Genomic DNA, 20,520 nt, shown 5'->3' with positions numbered 1-20,520 from the left:
TTTCTAACACACTGGACCCTAGACAGACCTGTCTGTTTCTAACACACTGGACCCTAGACAGACCTGTCTGTTTCTAACACACTGGACCCTAGACAGACCGGTCTGTTTCTAACACACTGGACCCTAGACAGACCTGTCTGTTCCTAACACACTGGACCCAAGACAATAAGGTCCAGAGACACTGTCCATGTCTAAGGTTTAAGCTGAGTGAGTAGATCCATTAACGTGAACGAGCCGGTATGTCGACTGGATGACTATTTAAATAATACAATTATTTTCATCGCAGTGCTGAAAAGCAGGGGAGGCTCAGTGTTCTGGCTCACGCATCAGACTCAACGAGTCACGAGGGGATGAGACAGGAGGGGAAGAGACAGGAGGGGAGAGACAGGAGTTCAAACTCTGCTCCCTCTCCCTCCATCATTCGCACCCTTCAGCGGCCGCACGTCACTCCCTCATCATTCTCTTCTCTCTCCTGATTGAAACCTTTAATTAACAGATTGCAGAATGGGTACAATACAGTACAGCTCAATACACACAATTGTTAAGGGGATGCAGACCAGAGAAAGGCTTTCGTCTTGTTTACATCAGGGTCCCCCATTTTCAATTCATAATGACATTTATGACAACATACAGATATACAGATATAATAATCTTAATCATCTAATCTAATCATGACATTTATGACATACATGACATACAGATATGCACGTACTGTTACATTTGTGACATACAAGATATGCAAATATACAGTACTGTTAAACAGAGATTCTAACAGTAAATATATACATACGAGGGGGAGGAAACTGTACATTAGGAGGGGGTGGGTGGGTGGGAGGGGGGTTCAGACATTTACGGGGGCCAGTTTCGAATTAGAAGCCTCCTGTAGGTGTTCTTTGAGAGCGGTTTTGAAGGTGGGTAGGGATTCAAATTTTTTTTAAAGGATCGGCTGTAGACTGATTCATTTTGGCACTTGCTTGCTTGAACGTGTTGAGTAGGCAACAACAGTCTTTACAATGTCCGAGCTGTTTCAGCTCCGATCCGTGCCGTTTCCTCGACTGAACTTATTTTTGTTAGACTACGCAAACTTAACCAGCTGCCTATTCCAGTCAGGGAGGCAGGGAAGGTTATTACAGGCTGTAGTCGGACACGCCTGGCACGCTCGACTGATAAGAAAGATAAGCAGCACCAGTACAAATTATGTCAAAATATAATCTCAAAATAGATTACATGGCATTGTAATGCACTAGTGTGGAACTGTATTAAGTATAAAAACAACACTAGCTTTTTCCCCCCCCATGTCATCATAACAATGGGTGAAAAATGAAATGAGATGATGATGATTACAAAGCTGTAAAGGAATGTGAATCCCTGCCCACATTCAAAACCGCTCTTAAAGAGCACCTACGGGAGGCTGCAATTCGAAACTGGCCACCGTAAATGCCCAAAACCCCCACCACCTCCTAATAGACAGTCTCCTCCCCACCGCATGTATATATTCCCTCCCCGCCGTATGTATATTTCCCTCCCACCCACCCACCCCCTCCTAATGTACAGTCCCCTCCCCATCATATGTATATACTCTGTCAGGATCTAGGGGTAACAGTACTGTATATTTGAATACCGCTTATGTCACAAATGTATCAGTACTAAATACCATAAATGTCATGTATGTTGTGTATGTCATAAATGTCTATATGAAATGAAAATGGGGGACCCTGATGGAAACAAGACAAACGTCTTTCTCAGGTCTGCATCCCCTTAACAATTGTATGTATTGAGCCGTACTGTATTGTACCCATTCTGCAATCTGTTAAATAAAGTTTTCATTCATTCATTCATTCATTCATTCATTCATTCATTCATTCATTCATTCATTCATTCATTCATTCATTCATGTCATTTGGTGGGAAATATTCCAACGTGTTAGCTCATAGTAATTCTCAAACCAAAAGGTTTTGTGCCAGGATGATGTACAGTTTGGGGGATATATACTGTACATGACAAACCAGCTTCTTCAGCTGAACCTGACCAATCTTTAAACCGTAGAAGAAGAAGAAGAGAAAAAAACACTCCTTTCCCATCAAATTCCCTTTTTTTAACTGTGGTTTTTGGATAAAGGCCAGTGGTCTGGTTTCATTTTCATGCAAGCCCTTTTGACCACAGCAGAGAAGTAAACCGATACGCTGCATGCAGGTCCCGTGCTCTCCGGAATCCCCCCACCGACCGGGAGAGATGCGAGAGTGAAACCACGGCCAGAACAGGGCAGGGTATACGTTTGGAAAACGAGAGAGAAAGTTCTATGCCAGTGAGTCCCAGAACGTGCACAGGAGAAGACTGTTGACTTTTCCACTGAAACGGTAATTAGTGATTTATAACGGGGTGTTGAGCACATCATGACATCCTCTTGTGTTATTCCTGGTGCCGCTACCTCACGCTGACCCCCGTTCCCTGGCATTCGCTTTGGACATGTCAACCTTTACTGTGTGTTGTCGTCGGCGTACAGGATCTCACCTATTCAGCTTATTCTGGGCTCCCTTCCTAAGTGCCACCCCGCCCCAATCATCCATTACTCATTGTGTCCGTTTGACGGAAAAAGTGGTCAAATGTGTGTGTGTGTGTTTGTGTGTGTGTGCGTGCGCATTGATGTCTATGGGTGGGTGTAAGGATGTGAGCGGTTTACTCAAAGTGTAGGTGTATACCGGTGCATGCTGAATAGCAGGGGCGTAACTATGGGGGGGGGGGGGGGGGACACCGGGGACATGTCCCCGGCATGTTTTCAGAATGCAGTTAGTGTCCCCTGCACGATAATAAACGGTGACGCGACGTGATAGGACCACAAGGAAAACGGCTGCTTGGCCATCTCTGATTGTCGTGCAAAGTCAAGTAGCCAGGTGAGCACCCGGCGCTAAGTAAGTACCACAGCTGTCTTTGCATATCAACAACAGCCCAGTCTTCAGGTGTGCTCAAATAGGCTACACACCCCTCCCCAGTTTGGTGTGAAACTGTGATAAATAGCATCTCTCTCTCTCTCTCTCTCTCTCTCTCTCTCTCTCTCTCTCTCTCTCTCTCTCTCTCTCTCTCTCTCTCTCTCTCTCTCTCTCTCTCTCTCTCTCTCTCTCTCTCTCTCTCTCTCTCTCTCTCTCTCTCTCTCTCTCTCTCTCTCTCTCTCTCTCTCTCTCTCTCACACTACGCACGTTTCGAGACTCGTGCCGCATTATGACTTGTCATAAGTGAATTGTATATAGAAACAACTCACCAAAATTGACTTGCACAACTGATTAAAAAAATAAATCTACGAAAAGGGGGGGGGGGGCCCCCTACCCCCACCCCCGTGACCATACAACTATACGTAGCACCCCTCCGCCACTGACCACGCCCCCAAATCTGTCCCCTCCACCACTGACAACAGAGTTACGCCCTTGCTGAATAGTACACTGTGTAACACATTTGAAGAACTCGGGTCTGTCGCATGGAAAAGTCACCGGCCAAGAGAGATGTTATTCATACTAGGCTACGTTTCAATAGTCGTTTTCCACGCGTAAAACCTGCAATAGCTATTTTCTCACCACTAGGGGGGGGCGCAAATCGCCATTATAAACAAACTCCATTTACCCCCGAAACCACGCATCAACATAGAAATGCCTTACAGTACCTTACCTACAGGCACAATGCTGTTCAGACAGCACAGTATTGGTGTGAGAGATTCAACAGCGATGTAGTACACTCAGAGGCCCATTTTAGCCAGAATGCACTGCGATTTTTCTGCGTTTCCTGTGCGAGAACCAATGACTGAACAGACTAGTGTAAGTAAACAAACAATATCAAGATTAACTATCTGTGATATTTTCTGACTCATTACTCTGTAATTACTTTCACTCCCTAAAGCTTTAGATTTCCTACTTGTCTGCGTGAGGGCAAGTGCATTCCGTTTCAGTCTCTGCAAGTCGCTACGTATTACCAAGGGCAGAGGGAAAATCAGCGAGGGCAAGTTAAACAACTAATGAAACGAAGCCTAGGATTCTTCAGACAGAGCTGTACCCTCACCCCCCCCCCCCCCCCCCCCTGGATTCAAAGCCAGGTATCTTGCATGGGAAGCAACATGTCTACCTCCTTGGTTTATGAGGCTTCAGGCAGGCCTACTCTACTACACATACTGTACACACATAATGCTACCATTGAAAGCCAGGTGCTTTCAATATAGTACATTAGGGCTATCCTCAACTGTCCTCAACTAGACAACCTCAGTGTCACAGGATTTTGTCAACTGATCAACTAACCTAATTAATTGACACATCTGTAAAATAGATGTGAAAAAAACATTGTGATCCTTGCTTAACACTTTGAGTGCCGGCCTCCGTGTCCTATTTACCCCGTTGAATGCCACCTCTCTATTCAATGACAGAGCACTCGCATTTGTGAACGCATAAACTATATCTTAAATTATGGCTATGTGTCTAATACGACCGTCGCTTATCAATGACTTGTTTGCAGTCAACATTGTCGAAACGGATTGTTTTTTAATCGGTTCATTTCCGTTTTATACCATTTTGAAAAACGCTAGTTTTTTAAAACTTTCAGAAAAAATTTAAGATTCTGCAGGAATCGCGCTTTACTGTAATACACAAACACGTTGTAATTTTTCTGCCTATTTATGAATCGTTTTCAAATAAACGCTAGATTATCGATAGCATATGTGTACTTATGCACGCTATAGAAGCGGGCTGAAAAATCTATTCTCTTATTTCCTGATCAGCTACACACACTCACAGCCACACACACACATATGGAACACGTTGATATATAGGTGAAAACAGCTCTGATTATCCCAATACTGGTAAAATAGATTCCTTACCTCAGATCAGATGTTCTCCAAAAAGATTATTCCAATTCCTGATCGCGTTTATTGATCCAACGCTGGGTACTGGAAACATATATTCCACGCTGTTCTGATGGTCCACAATGAGTCCGATCGGCTCGAGTTACATGCCTGAGAAGTAAAATGTGGATTCCGGACTCTTTTTTTGCCATGCGTTTCATTCAGTCTAATCCAATGGGGTGCAGTACCATCTGGAGAGACGATAGGGGGCGGTATTTTCCCAATTCGAGCTCAGAGAGAGTGCCAGTGGTAACATGAGGCTAGATTGATGAAATATGAATGGAAATTGCTAATAAAAAAAATAACGATAAAAAAACAGCATATCTCATTCCTGGCACTCAACTGTTGGCATGAAATTACGAATTATGCCGTGGCTGGCACTCAAAGTGTTAATGAAGGCTGCAAATGAAAGACAAGACAACAAAACTAAATGTATCGACTAATAGAGGAAAGGCTTAATGTGCTTAACCTTGCTTTCCAGGCCTGGAAAAAATATGGAAAATTGTATGTGTCCATTAAACATTATTATCATGTAGGTCATGGATGATAATGCAGGTCATGATTATTTGTTATGAGGCTATTTCTCATGGAATCGTCATGGAGATGTCTTGGAATTGGATCAACAACCAAAAACATGTGTAGGACCCCTTGAGGCACGGAGCGGTTTCCCCCGCTACGTCAGTCAGTCAGCTGACTGCTTCCTCCCCCAGGGGGATCTCCGCGGACCTGGGAGATGGAGAAACCAGACGAGTGCTCTCCCGGGTGCGTCCTGTCCTCCATCATCACACAGCCACTCTTAATAACTCCAGCAGGTGTCACCGCAGCTTTAGAGGAAGGTACCAGACGGTCAGGACCCTGAAGAGAGGCTCTTCAGCTGTAGACGGTGTAGAAAGGCCTTGACTTAAAGGTGATCTGGGAATAACAGGTGACATGCCTCAGTGAAACCAACCAGGGAAGAAGACATGCTTTTTTTTTTTTTTTTTTTTTTTTAAATGATTTAGTCGGAAGAGGGCGATAGAAGGGTCACTTTGTATATACTAGTCTGGCTCTATGCAGACTCTTCCAATTTAAAAAGGCTGATGCGGTTTCTTCGATGTTCTATATGAGTAGGCAACAGAAGGGGTTTTATTGCGTGTGTTTGCTTGCTACACTTGTGTAATCTCGTAGAGCTATAGTATTTGCTACACTTGTGTAATCTCAGAGCTATAGTATTTGCTACACTTGTGTAATCTCAGAGCTATAGTATTTGCTACACTTGTGTAATCTCAGAGCTATAGTATTTGCAACAGTTGTGTTATCTCATAGAGCTATAGTATTTGCTACAGTTGTGTGATCTCATAGAGCTATAGTATCTGCTACAGTTGTGTGATCTCATAGAGCTATAGTATCTGCTACAGTTGTGTGATCTCAGACCTATAGTATCTGCTACAGTTGTGTGATCTCGTAGAACTATAGTATTTGCTACAGTTGTGTGATCTCAGACCTATAGTATCTGCTACAGTTGTGTGATCTCGTAGAACTATAGTATTTGCTACAGTTGTGTGATCTCATAGAGCTATAGTATTTGCTACAGTTGTGTGATCTCAGACCTATAGTATCTGCTACAGTTGTGTGATCTCATAGAGCTATAGTATTTGCTACAGTTGTGTGATCTCAGACCTATAGTATCTGCTACAGTTGTGTGATCTCATAGAGCTATAGTATTTGCTACAGTTGTGTGATCTCGTAGAACTATAGTATTTGCTACAGTTGTGTGATCTCATAGAACTATAGTATTTGCTACAGTTGTGTGATCTGATCTCATAGAACTATAGTATTTGCTACAGTTGTGTGATCTCATAGAGCTATAGTATTTGTGGAGGAGGGAAGCGGTGAGGTCAGATCTGTTTAGCTGATAACACCTTGCATCACTTCAGTGCAAGTTTTACCATGCAAGGCCACAGCCAAGTTCACACTTGTCTAAAGGGGTAAACTTGTTTAGTGTGCATGCCTTTTGGAGTAACTCACTAAATGTGTGTGTGTGTGTGTGTTCAAGTGTGTAAGCACATCTGTCTGTAGTATGTACAGTATGTGCTTGTATGTATGTACTACGTAAAGAGGTATGTACACGTGTGTGTGTGTGTGTGTGTGTGTGTGTGTGTGTGTGTGTGTGTGTGTGTGTGTGATCTATATGGTGATCAGCAGCATGTTTTCTCAAGGTTGTGTAAATGTTGCAGTACTTTGAGAACACACGCAGGACGAGACGTGTTGTACCTGTGCACTTGGCGTGTGCTCTTCAACGGAATTCTTAAGCCTTTGTTGTGTCTTGTGTGACCCTACGTGAACAGATTGTAGACTTAAAATAGACTGACTGGGTGTGTAAATGTAAGCAGCTGCGTGCCGATGTGAGTTGAACGTAACCCTCCACCACAACACTTAACCCCGTCCTGTCGGGACACTTGATGTGTTGATGAGAAAACATTCCAAACCTTGTTTTTTTCAGTGGAGCGTAATTATATTGCGAACGAATGATTCTGGACAGGTGTCGCATTAAAAGAAAAAAGTGCCGCACAGGCAGCACACACTGTGATGTTTGGACATGAAGTTGTATGGAATACTTGCCGCCAGTAGTGTAGTCCAGTGGTTCCCAAAGTCGGGGTCGCGACCCAAAGGTGGGCCGCGAGATGATTAAAAAAAATAAAATAAAAAACAAAAAAAAAAAATGTGTCAGGCCACTGAACTTAGAAGCAGGCCAGGACAGTATTTCTAGTTGTATTCTAAAATTCTATTATATTGTATTCTAAAATGTGACTATATGGTTTTATATTAACTTAATAAATAAACAAAAACGAAAAATCTACTTATTTCAACGAACATTTCAAACTAAATAACAGATTATGCACATAAAACGCTGAAAACAACCAAAGCAACAATAGTATTTTAATGAGGCTATTATTATTATCATTATTATTTTGCAACAAGTTAGCCCTCTCATAAATAGCACATATAAATGAATAACTAACTTGAACTAACTTAATAGGATTGAAGTGATATTTGGCTTAAAAAATCGGTCGCCTGGCAAAAAAAAAAAAAAAAAAAGCCTGACGATGTGCATTGGGCCGCGGCTCTCTGACACCTTATTTTCTGGGCCCTGGCCTGAAAGGTTTGGGAACCCCTAAGTCGATGCAAAGCTAGTAGCTTTACTTACTGAGACCGGTGGTCGTCAGTCAGAGTTCTTGCCGGGTTCCGAGCAAGGCGGGAAGCTTTAGACGGGCAGCATGAAATCCACACCACGTCACATGCAGGCGAAAGGGTTAAACCATCTCCAACACAAAGCCACGACCCCCCAGCGTTTTGAAACTGGCTCCAGTGTGTACAGGGTTCGCACAAGGTCCTTGAAGTGCTTAAAGTGCTTGATTTCATTTTGCAACGTCTGTGGGAACCCTGTGTGTAGTAATACACTGGTGCTTTTCTAGAAACAATAGTGCCAAGTGATAGAAGAATCCAAAGTGCTGGAGGACCATGGTTTTGTGTTAGATATATAGGTAAGCATTTTGCCTATGTTGCCTATGTATCTGAACCCGGCCACAGCTCTGATCACGGGACTTGGCAAGTAAGCTAAAAGCTTTGCATCCACTACACTACGACAAGTGTAAACCAAAGTATCCCTTTAAGGACTTTGTTACGCTCATCCAACCTTCATCGGTTATCTCACTAATGAAGGTCGGATGACCAAAAAGTAGTGTTTGATAATACAGTTGAATGTAAGTGAAGACTGTGGGGCTTTTCTCTTTTGATGAAATGTATTGTATAAAAAGATAAATATAACTAATTCCACCACCAGCACACCTGATTCAACTTAACTAGCCGTTTATTAGTTGAATCAAGGTGTGCTGGTGGTGGAATTTAACAAATACATGGAACGGCTGAGGTGTCTCGAGGAGAGGTTTGGGAACCACTGGACTAGAGCGTACATTTGAGCCATCAAAGAAATTAACTGGTTGAACTGGTTTATCTTTTTGAAAATAAAAAAATATAGTGGATTACTATTACGACTACTACCACTGCCAATACTACTGATACATCCCTATTGGCGAACTTTATATTAAAAAGTTTTGAATTTTTTTTAAATACTTTTTTTTTTGTGGTTCATTATAAAACTAATTAGACTGTGGCGGGCCGCCACAGTGTAGGTAATTAATGGGAAACACTGTATATATATATATAATACAGGTAATAATAAGGTGAATATCCCTAATGTTAAGTGACTCAGTAATCTTGATATTGACACAGAATTCACATGATGTCATTAAAGGGGACATGTACTGCTATTCCTAGCACTATTTGGGCAACTTTACACAATTCCTGTTAGTCTATTGAAGACATCTGTAAGGTTTTTTTCAAAAAAATGCATTGTTTTATATTTCTAATCAAGTACTCAAAACCATCATTTTCCAGCTTTAAGATTTCAGGCTGTTATGGCCTGGCTCCGCCCATAAGCACTTTGAGTGACAGTCAGTCCACACAGTCTGCGACTGGTAGACAGAGAGAGATAGAGAGAGAGAGAGAGAGAGGGGGGGGGGTGCGAGAGAGAGAGAGAGAGAGAGAGAGAGAGAGAGAGAGAGAGAGAGAAAAAAAAGACAGGCCGTCTCTTCCTTTCGTTTTTTCTCTCCCTGCGGCAGCTTGTGGGGGGGGGGGGCCTCCCTTCCTCCCCTCTCCCGTGTGGCGCGGCAGGTCCCCCCCCCCCCCCAAGTGCTCCCTCCCTCTCTCTCTCCCTCTCTATCTCTCTCTCTCTCTCTCCCTCCAGAGTATGCAGAGGTGTCGGGTTTCACTGCCTCGCAGTATGAGGAAGTGGTTTTCCACTCGCTGTCTAGTCTATGTAGATTGTGGGCGGGCATTAGCTACAACCACAGAGCCAATCACATCACTGTCTTCTACCCAGAGCCTGAACAACGTGACTCAGGCCTTCAAATCAGGATGGGCTAATTTACTGGAGCAGGAAATTATCTGAACTGAATCAGAGCAATCCGCCAATATGGTATTTAGACACTAAAACACATTGATACTAACCCCTATTACTATAATACAATGCTAGAGACTGAAAAATGACATTTATAGTACATGTCCCCTTTAAGTCAAATGAAATATCTACAAACTATCCATGGATGCAGACCATTCTGTTGAAGGGATATCTCACTTTAGTAGAACTCCACAGTCTTATCTCCGTGTAAAGTCTAGAGCTGCTGTCCCTGCTGTTGGCTGTCAACACCACCGCTCCTCCCAGGCGTCGGGCTCCTCGTTGACTTCCATACGTTTTTAGGACCAAGTCTAAATATCACACTTCTGAATTATAAACAAACAATACAACGCAATATTATTCTGCGTAATACATTTTTCTGAGTCAAAAGGTACTTGTTGTTCTTTAGAGCTAATGTTGCCGTTAATCTTTGGAATCTTTCTTCCAGCAAGGCAGCGGGTAACCACCATGGTAACCACTCCCCGAACATTACATACAGGGCAAATTACTGTTTTATTGAAATATGCACAACAGTAGTAGTTAGTTTACGCTTCAGAGGTATGCTATTTTAGACTAGGTCCCCAAATCGAATGGAAGTGAATGAGGAGCCAGACACCTGTGGTGGACGGTGTTGACGGCAGATGACGGGGACAGCAGTGGTCGCTAGCTTAGTAGTAGATGCACTTACATAGAAGTAAGAATGCTGAGTCTTGAAGAGTTCTACTAAAGTGGCAGCTTAAAGGGCCACTTCAGCGATTTTCAACCTCAATCCTATGGTTTTAAGAGCTCTCATCATCCCCCCCCCCCCCAGAAACGCCACCGGAAGTTTTGTCACTGGCAGGCCTCTGCTGGTGAACGGCAGACACTATATCTTCAACTATGTCTTCTACATTCCTGGAGTTGGGCCTCTACTACAGCTGGAAATAGTTAAGGAGATAGCGATTATTATCACACATTAAGCAATGACATCACGGATGGACCACTGCCAGATCCTGAACAACAACCAGATATGACAGGGCAGAGCATTAATGTGTGATTTCTCATGCAACAGGCTTGTCCGTTCTGTGAGCACTTTAAACACAGCAGAGAAAACAGGACAGACGTCAGTAAGGCAACAAGTAACGACACGAGGAAGTCAACTGATGATGCAATCCAGATTTCAGCATTGTGTGAGTGGTCGACTGTCATAGCTGGAGGCCATCGGCTGGCCCTCCTACTCCCTCTAGTGGATGGTTTGTGTATGTGATGTAAATACTTTGACTGCACATGCTTGTAAGCCAAGGGATGCACTGATATCGATGCTGGTATCGGATATCGGGCCCATACTAGACTAAAAGAGGATATTGGTATCAGATATCGGGCCCATAACAGACTAAAAGAGGGTATTGGTATCAGATATCGGGCCCATAACAGACTAAAAGAGGGTATTGGTTAGGGGTGGGAATCGCCAGAGACCTCACGATACGATACTATCGCGATACTTGCGTCACACGATACTAAATATATCGCGATACGCTGAGTATTGCGATATTAATATCACATTTGATTTATTACCTTTTTTCAACTGCAAAGTAAAACGTTGTCAACATGTTTTATCTAATAAAATAAAGTTCAGTCTGTTCATCTCACTTCAATAATTTTTATTGCAGAACATGGTATTTTCTCAAGCAGACAGATGTAAACACTGTAATCTGTGTTGCATGTACCTGACAAACTGAACTGTTTGTATTACAGTCATATTCCAACTTAACTGAATGCACGTGTGTGTGTGTGTGTGTGTGTGTGTGTGTGTGTGTGTGTGTGTGTGTGTGGACTACTGTACTATTACAGGTATTGAAATGAACAATCGTATACAAAAATAAAATAAAGTTTTATTTATTTTTTATGAATAATTAAATATCGATACTTGGCGTCCCTGTATCGATACAGTATCGCCATGCAAAGTATTGCGATACTACCACGTATCGATTTTTTCCCCCACCCCTAGTATTGGTATCGGATACCGGGCCCATACCAGACTAAAAAAGGGTATTGGTATCAGCAAAGAGACTTGATTCTCTGCATGTTGGACACATAGGAAGAGGTCAGATCTATATATACGCTTTATTCTATAGTAGTGTTATCAGTTGCAAAGCAAAAAATGTTACCCTTATCCAAAGTTACTACCATCTCTCCCTCTTCGTTTTCCATCGGAACCATCAAGCAGCTTTTTGATTTGTGAGGGGAAACCTTTTGAAACCGTTAACACCGATTACAAACATCACAAAACAAACTGGTCAGACTTCTGCTTGACCTTACTCCTAGAACTCACCTCACCCCTGCCCACTTTGACAACCTGGGATGGCTTAGAGTAGACGACAGAGTACAGCAACTTGCAATGGGCCTGGTCTACAAGATACACTATACGACTAAGGTACCCATGTACATGTCAAAATACTTCCCAAAGGTCAGTGAATACCACGACCACAACACCAGAGGGAGCTCCACAAATCATGTTCAACCCCGATTCGGCTCAAACAAGGGACTAAACACGTTTTGCAATTATGCCACATCAATGTGGAACGCCCTACCCAAAGCTGTAAAGGAATGTGAATCACTACCCACATTCAAAACCGCTCTTAAAGAGCACCTACGGGAGGCTGCAATTCGAAACTAGCCACCGTAAATGTCCAAATGCCCCCACCCCCTCCTAATAGACAGTCTCCTCCCCATCATATGTATATACTCTGTCAGGATCTATGGGTAACAGTACTGTATATTTGCACATCGTATATGTCACAAATGTAATGGTACTAAATACCTGTATGTCATGTATGTCCCTATGCCATAAATGTCATGATGTCATGCATGTTGTATATGTCATAAATGTCACTATGAATTGAAAATGGGGGACCCTGATGTAAACAAGACAAAAATCTTTCTCTGGTCTGCATCCCCTTAACAATTGTGTGTATTGAGCCGTACTGTATTGTACCCATTCTGCAATCTGTCAAATAAAGTTTTCATTCATTCATTCATACTCTTGTGTTTGTGTTCCAGGACTATTTGGCTCACATCATCGACCAGGCAGACCTGGCCATCCGGCCTGAGCAGGTCTGCGCCCTTTTTGGAAACATCGAGGACATTTACGAGTTCAACAGGTGAGAGCCGTGAACATCTTAACCCTTTCACTGCCGCACTACCAAATGGTTAACCCTTTCACTGTGACAATACAGATGGTTAACCCTTTCACTGCCACACAACAGCAGGTTAACCCTTTCACTACCACACACTACAGAAGGTTAACCCTTTACTATTTACTATAGTGTGATAGTAAAGGGTTAACCTTCTGTAGTGTGGTAGTGAAAGGGTTAACCTTTTGTTCATCCAGTTCCCTGGGTGTTTAGCTGTTTTCTACTACTCCCTCCAGGAGACGGATCAAGTTCAGATTCAGATTCAGATTATTTTATTGTCACAGCTTTTTTAAATGTACATACATTCAGAAGAACGTGAGATGCTTGTTTTTTCCCGGCTCTTCAACCGTAGTTGATTTGTATAATATACAACGATCTATACAATACAAGGTAAAAATTTATATAAAAAAATAAAAAACAGTAGATGAATAAAAAAAAAATTATTCCACAGTGTAAAAAGCAGTGTGTGTGTGTAATAAGTGTGGTGTGTAAGTCACTTAAGGTGCTTTTGTGACGTATGCTCATGTGATAATTCAGAGTGTGTCCGTCAGTAGTCTGATTGCCCGGTGGAAGTAGCTGTTCAGTGTTCTCTTGGATGTGGACCTGAGACTGCGGTACCGTCTGCCACCAACAGTTTGTGGTTTTGGTGGCTGGGGTCTTGTGGTGGATATAAGACTGCAAGTCAATGGATGCCGGATCACCCCCATGCTGTAGGAAAAATACATACTTTTGTTCACAGTGGCTTTCCACAAATGTGTATTTACACACACACAAAGAGATACTGTAGATGTTCAGACAAAGAGATGCATACAGATAAATATACACTAGGGCTGTCACTTTATTTTCGAATTTAATTTCGAATTTACATAAAAACACGAGATTCGAACTTGAAGGGAGAAATTCGAATTTGATTATTATTATTATTCTTTTTTTTTAATAATACTATTCTTTTTTTAAACGGTTAGGTCATATAGGTGAGCCCGTGCTGAAAAGAATGATACCAAACATACCATGGTAAAAAAAAAAGTAGCCAAAACTTAATAGCTTAGACTTTTTTTAGGTTTTTCTTTTTTTATTTATTTCTTTTTTTTACACTTGTCTACAATTGTGCAACGAATTTCTAATTAGATTTTTTGTTAACACTATGGGTGCCGGCCAGAAATCCGGAAAATGACTGGATTGCCAGCGCTATTTGTCTATAGAGAAATTCCCCTTCTTTGCAGGGCTATAACTTTTTAAATTCTATTGCTACATTGCCATTATTAGGGCCCATTCAAAGTCCTATATGTATTGTTCATTGTGTAGCAACGTTAAACTTTTTCATTCACATATTCATAGTAAAGTATGGTCTAATGTATAAGTATGTTTTCATCTCTTTCTGCAGCTTTCTCCAGAACGTGATATATAGCCCCAAATGCATTATATTGATGATGAAATACAGTTTGATGGCAATCGGGGCGATATAAAAAATTTCAATTGGACGTACTTCTAGAATGATCTACGTATGATCTGATGATGACCGGATGGGCGGGGGATCGTTTATAATTCCGTGGGCAGCGTTATATCATTCATCTAGTGTGGGTGATATGTTCATCATAACAGTTTATATGGAATACGATCAAAAATAACGCTGAATCTTACCGTATCCTCCTCGCGCCGTTGGGCGATGAGCGTGGAACAGTCATTTACCTATTATGGTATGTAGAAATATCGGGTCCATTTCCAGCTTGTATAATAGTATATATGTCCAAATCATGTTGTTTATCGAGTTATTGGCAATCGATCGCTATGTATTGTGTCGAGATCGAGTCCCGGTAGCCAAACAGAGTGCCCGGAAGTAATACGGCCGACCAGCACAACCTCCATAGCACTTCCTGTTTGGCGATTGCGCCGATCGGCCACCAGATGGCGCTCCTGAACCGCCAGAGAGCTCAGTGGGTCCTCCTGGTGGATCTCAGGCCAGCGGAGGGGAAATATGAATCCGATTGCAGATTTTTGAAATATTGATATAAGGACGCTGTAAAGCGTCCTCCGGCAACTTGAGCATGGCCGGGAATGGCGCTTTTAAGCGTTTTCCGGCAGTCAAAGTGTTAAAGTGACAGCCCTAATGTACACACGTGACGGCAAGCATGTGCACAGATAGAGTCCAAAGCAGGCTTGAGTCCCTGCTGGTCGCCCTCTCACAGAAAAAGTGCTCTTTTGGATGTATTTTTTTGCATATAGATTTTTGTTTACCGTCATCTCCACTCAAAACGTGGCATGTCTATCAAACCAGAGGTGCTTTACAAAATAATTTAAATGTAAATTAAAAAAGGGGCCACGTGGGATTGTCCTTTTGTTCGCAGACCCCAAGAGTCCTACCCTGTGACGTGTGTGAACACATATTTCACATATTTCTCTAATGAATACTTCTTAATGGGGCTGCCCCCTCTTAGTCGTCCTGTGTTAGTCAGCCAATACTTTGTTAGTTGATTAACTGGTTTATTGCTGGCTGTCTCTTGTCTGCTAAATGCTTATGTCTTGTTGTGCATAATTGTATCTTGCCCGCTAAACTATTTGACTTGTTTTATATATATTTTATTTTTATTTTTTTATAAACCTTGTGGCTTTTAATTGTTTGCATGCTGTTATGTCTTCCTCTTTTTAATGGATATTTAACCCTTTCACTGCCACACTACCAAACGGTTAACTCTTTCACTGCGACAATACACAGACAGTTAACCCTTTCACTGCCACACTACAGAAGGTTAACCCTTTACTATCACACTACCGACGATTAAAACATTTTTATCATAGCATACCGGTGAAACATTTAAATAATAATTATGATTTTTCTTTTTAATCCTAAATGGGTTATTTCTTTAAATTATTATTATTTAAATTATAAGCACATCTCTGTTGAGCACTGGATTTAAACAGGTCCCCTCTGCATAATTGATCTATCTCAAGCCCCACCCTCTTTTAATGATCCTCCAATCACAACTGTCACTTCCCTCTGGAGAAACTCGACGGAGTCCTATGACGATTAAGTCGCTGAAGAATTTCGACAGCCCCACAGTAATGACTACTTACCTCGTCTCTTGTCAAAGTCCCATAATCACAGACTGCATGACACACTATGAAGAGACTTCTGTCCGTGACCGGTATCATGTTTCCTTTGTTCCACCGGGTTCCATAGACATGTTCGCTGTATACAAACATACTGTGTTCGAGCCAATCAGCGATACCAGCTGAGTCACGTGACTAAGTTGCCCCCCGGACCTGCGTGACCTTCTGCGCTAAAAGATTACGACAGGGCTCTATCTCACGGGGCGACAGTGGCTCGGGAGGTAGAGCAGTCGTCTGGCAATCCGGAGGTTCCCGGTTCGGTTCCCGCTCCTCCTGGGCAGCGTGTCGAAGTGTCCTTGAGCAAGACACTTAACAACTAATTTCGTTGCTCTGACCAGGGTTACGTTCCTTTCTGCCCCGGTGATGCGCGCGCACACTGAGTCTGACGTATATGGCGAACAGGTCTATACAGTGGTGGTGCCCCTCTGTCCTAGTCAGGAGAGAATGCGAGCCATGCACACTCATCTCCACAACTGTAACGTCAGTGTTTTTATTTTATTTTTCCCATCCCACTGTTAGTCGTTATGCACTTTCCCCTACTGTTGGTCCGAGAGGCCGGAGACTGTCCGACGCATGTGCAGCCAGCCGGCAGCCAGCCTGGCCGCGCAGATTCTCACTGGGAGAGTGTAACGTGTGGAAGGTCGCACTACCTCTCTCCAGATCCTACCCTCGCTGAGCAGGCGCCCCGACCGAACTGTAGGGGTCGCTGTCCACAACGCCCAGGACCCACCCACGGCTCCCCTCCCCCTAACTCAGCCAAACGAGTTAGTATAGCGATCAGCCCGGCGAGCCAAGGCAATGCTGACTCTCCGGGAGTCGAGACCGCAGCCTCTTGCATTGGTGATGAGCACAATCTCTGCTACGCAACGTCAGTGTTTTTACTAGTGGAACATCTTGTCCTTTCATTTGGATTGTGTCTGATAAACAGTAAGGTCCCTCAAATGGCGCCAACAGTACCCCCCCCCCCCCCGCCCTAGCCTGCACCCCATTAACGCAAGGTCTGTAATTAGCTCATGCACAGCACAAAAATAATGATGTCATGCCTATTCATTAGATAGAGATCTGCTTTTAGATCTGGTTTTAGGGATAGTTCTGCTTTCTGGAAGCCTAGCCCTATTTCCTACTTACTGTACCAATGATGATGTTGATCGGTAAACACGTTTTGCAATTATGCCACAACAATGTGGAACGCCCTACCCACAGCCGTAGAGGAATGTGAATCCCTACCCTCCTTCAAAACCGCTCTCAAAGAGCACCTACGGGTGGCTGCAATTAGAAACTGGCCCCGGTAAATGTCAAAAACCCTTATGTAAACGAGACGAAAGTCTTTTTCTGGTCTGCATCCTCTTAGCAGTTGTTTGTATTGAGCTATACTGTATTGTACCCAGTCTGCAATCTGTTAATAAAGTTTTCAATCAATCAATCAATCAATAGAGTCCTTTCTCACACACAATCCATGCTGTTCCTCATGCTAGTTCCAGCTAGTTAGCCACAGACTAATGCAAAGTCAATGGGGTCAAGCTCCCGTCTGTACACACTGACTGAAGCTCAGTGAAATCTATGTTGTGTGTCCTTAGGAGTAAATTTCAGTGAGCTTAAGATAAGATAAGATATTCCTTTATTGATCCCCTTGGGGAAAGTCAGCTTCTACAGACAGGAGCTAACTAGCCGCAACTGGCATGAGGAACAGCATGGATTGAGCTAAGAAAGGATTCTACCAATTGATATCAGCATGGGTACAACAAGGGTTCCAACAAGGGTTCCAACAAGCATGGAACCGTACAGACCCACGGCACCACCTGCACATGCGTCCGGCAACATGTGAGTGAGTGCGTGAGGGAGTGAGTGATTGAGTGATCCCATCACCTGTAGTTTGCCCACCAACATGTCTGCAATACTATGAATAACCACGCTTTCTTCATTCTCCAAATAGATTAATCATTCTTCCATCATTCGTTCAATCGGCAATAATGGAATAATGGTGTGATTGCGATGATATGAGACAGTTGTAATTGTTTTGCATGATCGAGATCATTTGTTTGATTTTCCCCTTTTAGAAATGTTGCAATGTCACACCGTGTGCATTGCGCAACAACATGGATCGCGTTGCAACACCATGATGCACGACTGCAACAATCTTGGCACAGTTTGGATTCAAACCAAATCAGACTATTAAATTGTTAATTGCAATAATTTGTGAGACAATAATTGCCATTGAAAATGTCCTGATCACAGTGGCCCTAACTTTGACCTCTACTGTGACTGTTTTTACTGACATCTCCTTTGTAGCGTCCTCTACGGTGACCGTTTCTACTGACATCTCCCTGTATAACGTCCTCTACTGTTTCTACTGACATCTTCCTGTGTAACATCCTCTCCTGTGACTGTTTCTACTGACGTCTTCCTGTGTAACATCCTCTCCTGTGACTGTTTCTACTGACGTCTTCCTGTGTAACATCCTCTCCTGTGACTGTTTCTACTGACGTCTTCCTGTGTAACATCCTCTCCTGTGACTGTTTCTACTGATGTCTTCCTGTGTAACATCCTCTCCTGTGACTGTCTCTACTGACATCTCTCTGTGTAACATCCTCTACTGTGACTGTTTCTACTGACATCTTCCTGTGTAACATCCTCTCCTGTGACTGTTTTTACTGACATCTTCCTGTGTAACATCCTCTCCTGTGACTGTTTCTACTGACATCTTCCTGTGTAACATCCTCTCCTGTGACTGTTTCTACTGACGTCTTCCTGTGTAACATCCTCTCCTGTGACTGTTTCTATACTGACATCTTCCTGTGTAACATCCTCTCCTGTGACTGTTTCTACTGACATCTCTCTGTGTAACATCCTCTCCTGTGACTGTTTCTATACTGACATCTTCCTGTGTAACATCCTCTCCTGTGACTGTTTCTACTGACATCTCTCTGTGTAACATCCTCTCCTGTGACTGTTTCTACTGACATCTTCCTGTGTAACATCCTCTCCTGTGACTGTTTCTACTGACATCTTCCTGTGTAACGTCCTCTACTGTGACTCTTTCTACTGATGTCTCCAACGTCCTCTCCTGACTCGCTGCTCCTTGTAGACCAAAGAAATGCTGAGCAAGTCGTTTCTGTCGACATCAGCAAACCACTTGGCTAAAGTGCCGAGGTTTATTTAAAAAACTCTGTGTTGTCATTAAAACTCACCAGGGGGGCTGCCTCTGCCAACCATGTGTCTATGAAGGGTGAGTTTTAGTTTGCCAGTTTGAAGTGGTGGGCCGTGTGCAATGCCAGGACCGCAGGCTCGGCGTGTTGTGGTGTGTGGTTTGTTTGCCGTGTCTAGTTTAGGCCTCCGTGTGGTTTAGGCCTCTTCAACCCAGTGGGATCTGGGATTATGATGATGACGAATGGTCCCGAATCAGACTCGGGAAGTAAGTGCGGAGAGACAACGGGAGCAAAAACGAAATGTTCAGCCACTCAAGTCATTTCAGAAAAGCTTTCACATCTCAAAGCTTTTCCCCTGACAAATGTTGCCATATTGCAAGTGTTCCATCAAGAGCACGAGGTAATTCAGTCGTGGGGTTTTGTTAACGATGCATTTTGAAATCGACACCTATACCGTGTACAGTTTTTAAACATCAAATTCGCATCGCTGTTGGGCAAAATACACGTGACGGCAAATGTAGCCTAGAGCGTGTCTGTCTACCCCTTCAGGGCCTGTGGATATTTCACTTTCCCTGGACCAATGAGAAGTTTATAAAATCTCTGGTAATTAAACCATAATGTAATGGCTTTGTTCACGATTAATTCGGATTTTCACTCCCTGAAGAGCGAGCCAAACGACAAGTCACGTGTTCTTTTGCCCGACAGCGAGCGTGTGTTGTGTTTCACAGCCTTTATAGCTTTTTCTAACCTTCATCTGTGTTCAGTCTTTTCTTACAACTGGTTTCATTATGACCTCTTTTCCAGTGAGCTGCTGCAGGCCTTGGATCGGTGTGACAGCGATCCTGTCGCCATCGCTGTGTGCTTTGTGGATAAGGTGAGGTCCCCACAGCATCAGTGTCAACTTACCAAGATCGCCTGATAAGATAAGATAAGATATTCCTTTATTGATCCCCTTGGGGGAAATTCAGGCATCATAGCAGCATGGGGGGGGGGGGTGTACAGGTAGTAGAAGACATGATACAGGTCATAGAATTATAGTACAGTGGAGAAGTAAAAATAAAAATAGGCAGTGTAAACAATATAACAATATAATTAACTCTGGACATGCGCATATGGGCAAGTAGGCAGTGTAAAAATGTCAAGGTGCAAGATGAGGGTATGCCCTCTGTTATATTTTCCCTACAATAAATATAGTTACAATATATATCTAATATATCTAAT

The 20,520-nt window shown here is 43.0% G+C and overlaps 1 protein-coding gene across 1 annotated transcript in view; it reads left to right on the top strand.

The window, feature by feature from the left end:
• The window catches only part of LOC311228968 (pleckstrin homology domain-containing family G member 3-like), a 121,841-nt gene that overhangs the window by 75,624 nt on the left and 25,697 nt on the right, over window positions 1–20,520 (top strand). The window contains exons 4-5 of the mRNA XM_084314938.1: window positions 12,912–13,012; window positions 20,104–20,173. Coding sequence (XP_084171064.1) covers window positions 12,912–13,012; window positions 20,104–20,173 — 171 coding nt within the window. The remainder of the gene's footprint in view (window positions 1–12,911; window positions 13,013–20,103; window positions 20,174–20,520) is intronic.

Source organism: Notolepis coatsorum, assembly GCF_963971535.1.
Source record: "Notolepis coatsorum genome assembly, chromosome: 5".
NCBI classification, from domain to species: Eukaryota; Metazoa; Chordata; class Actinopteri; order Aulopiformes; family Paralepididae; genus Notolepis; species Notolepis coatsorum.
The sequence above is the reverse complement of the archived record's forward strand: the minus strand, read 5'-3'. Positions and strand labels throughout refer to the sequence as shown.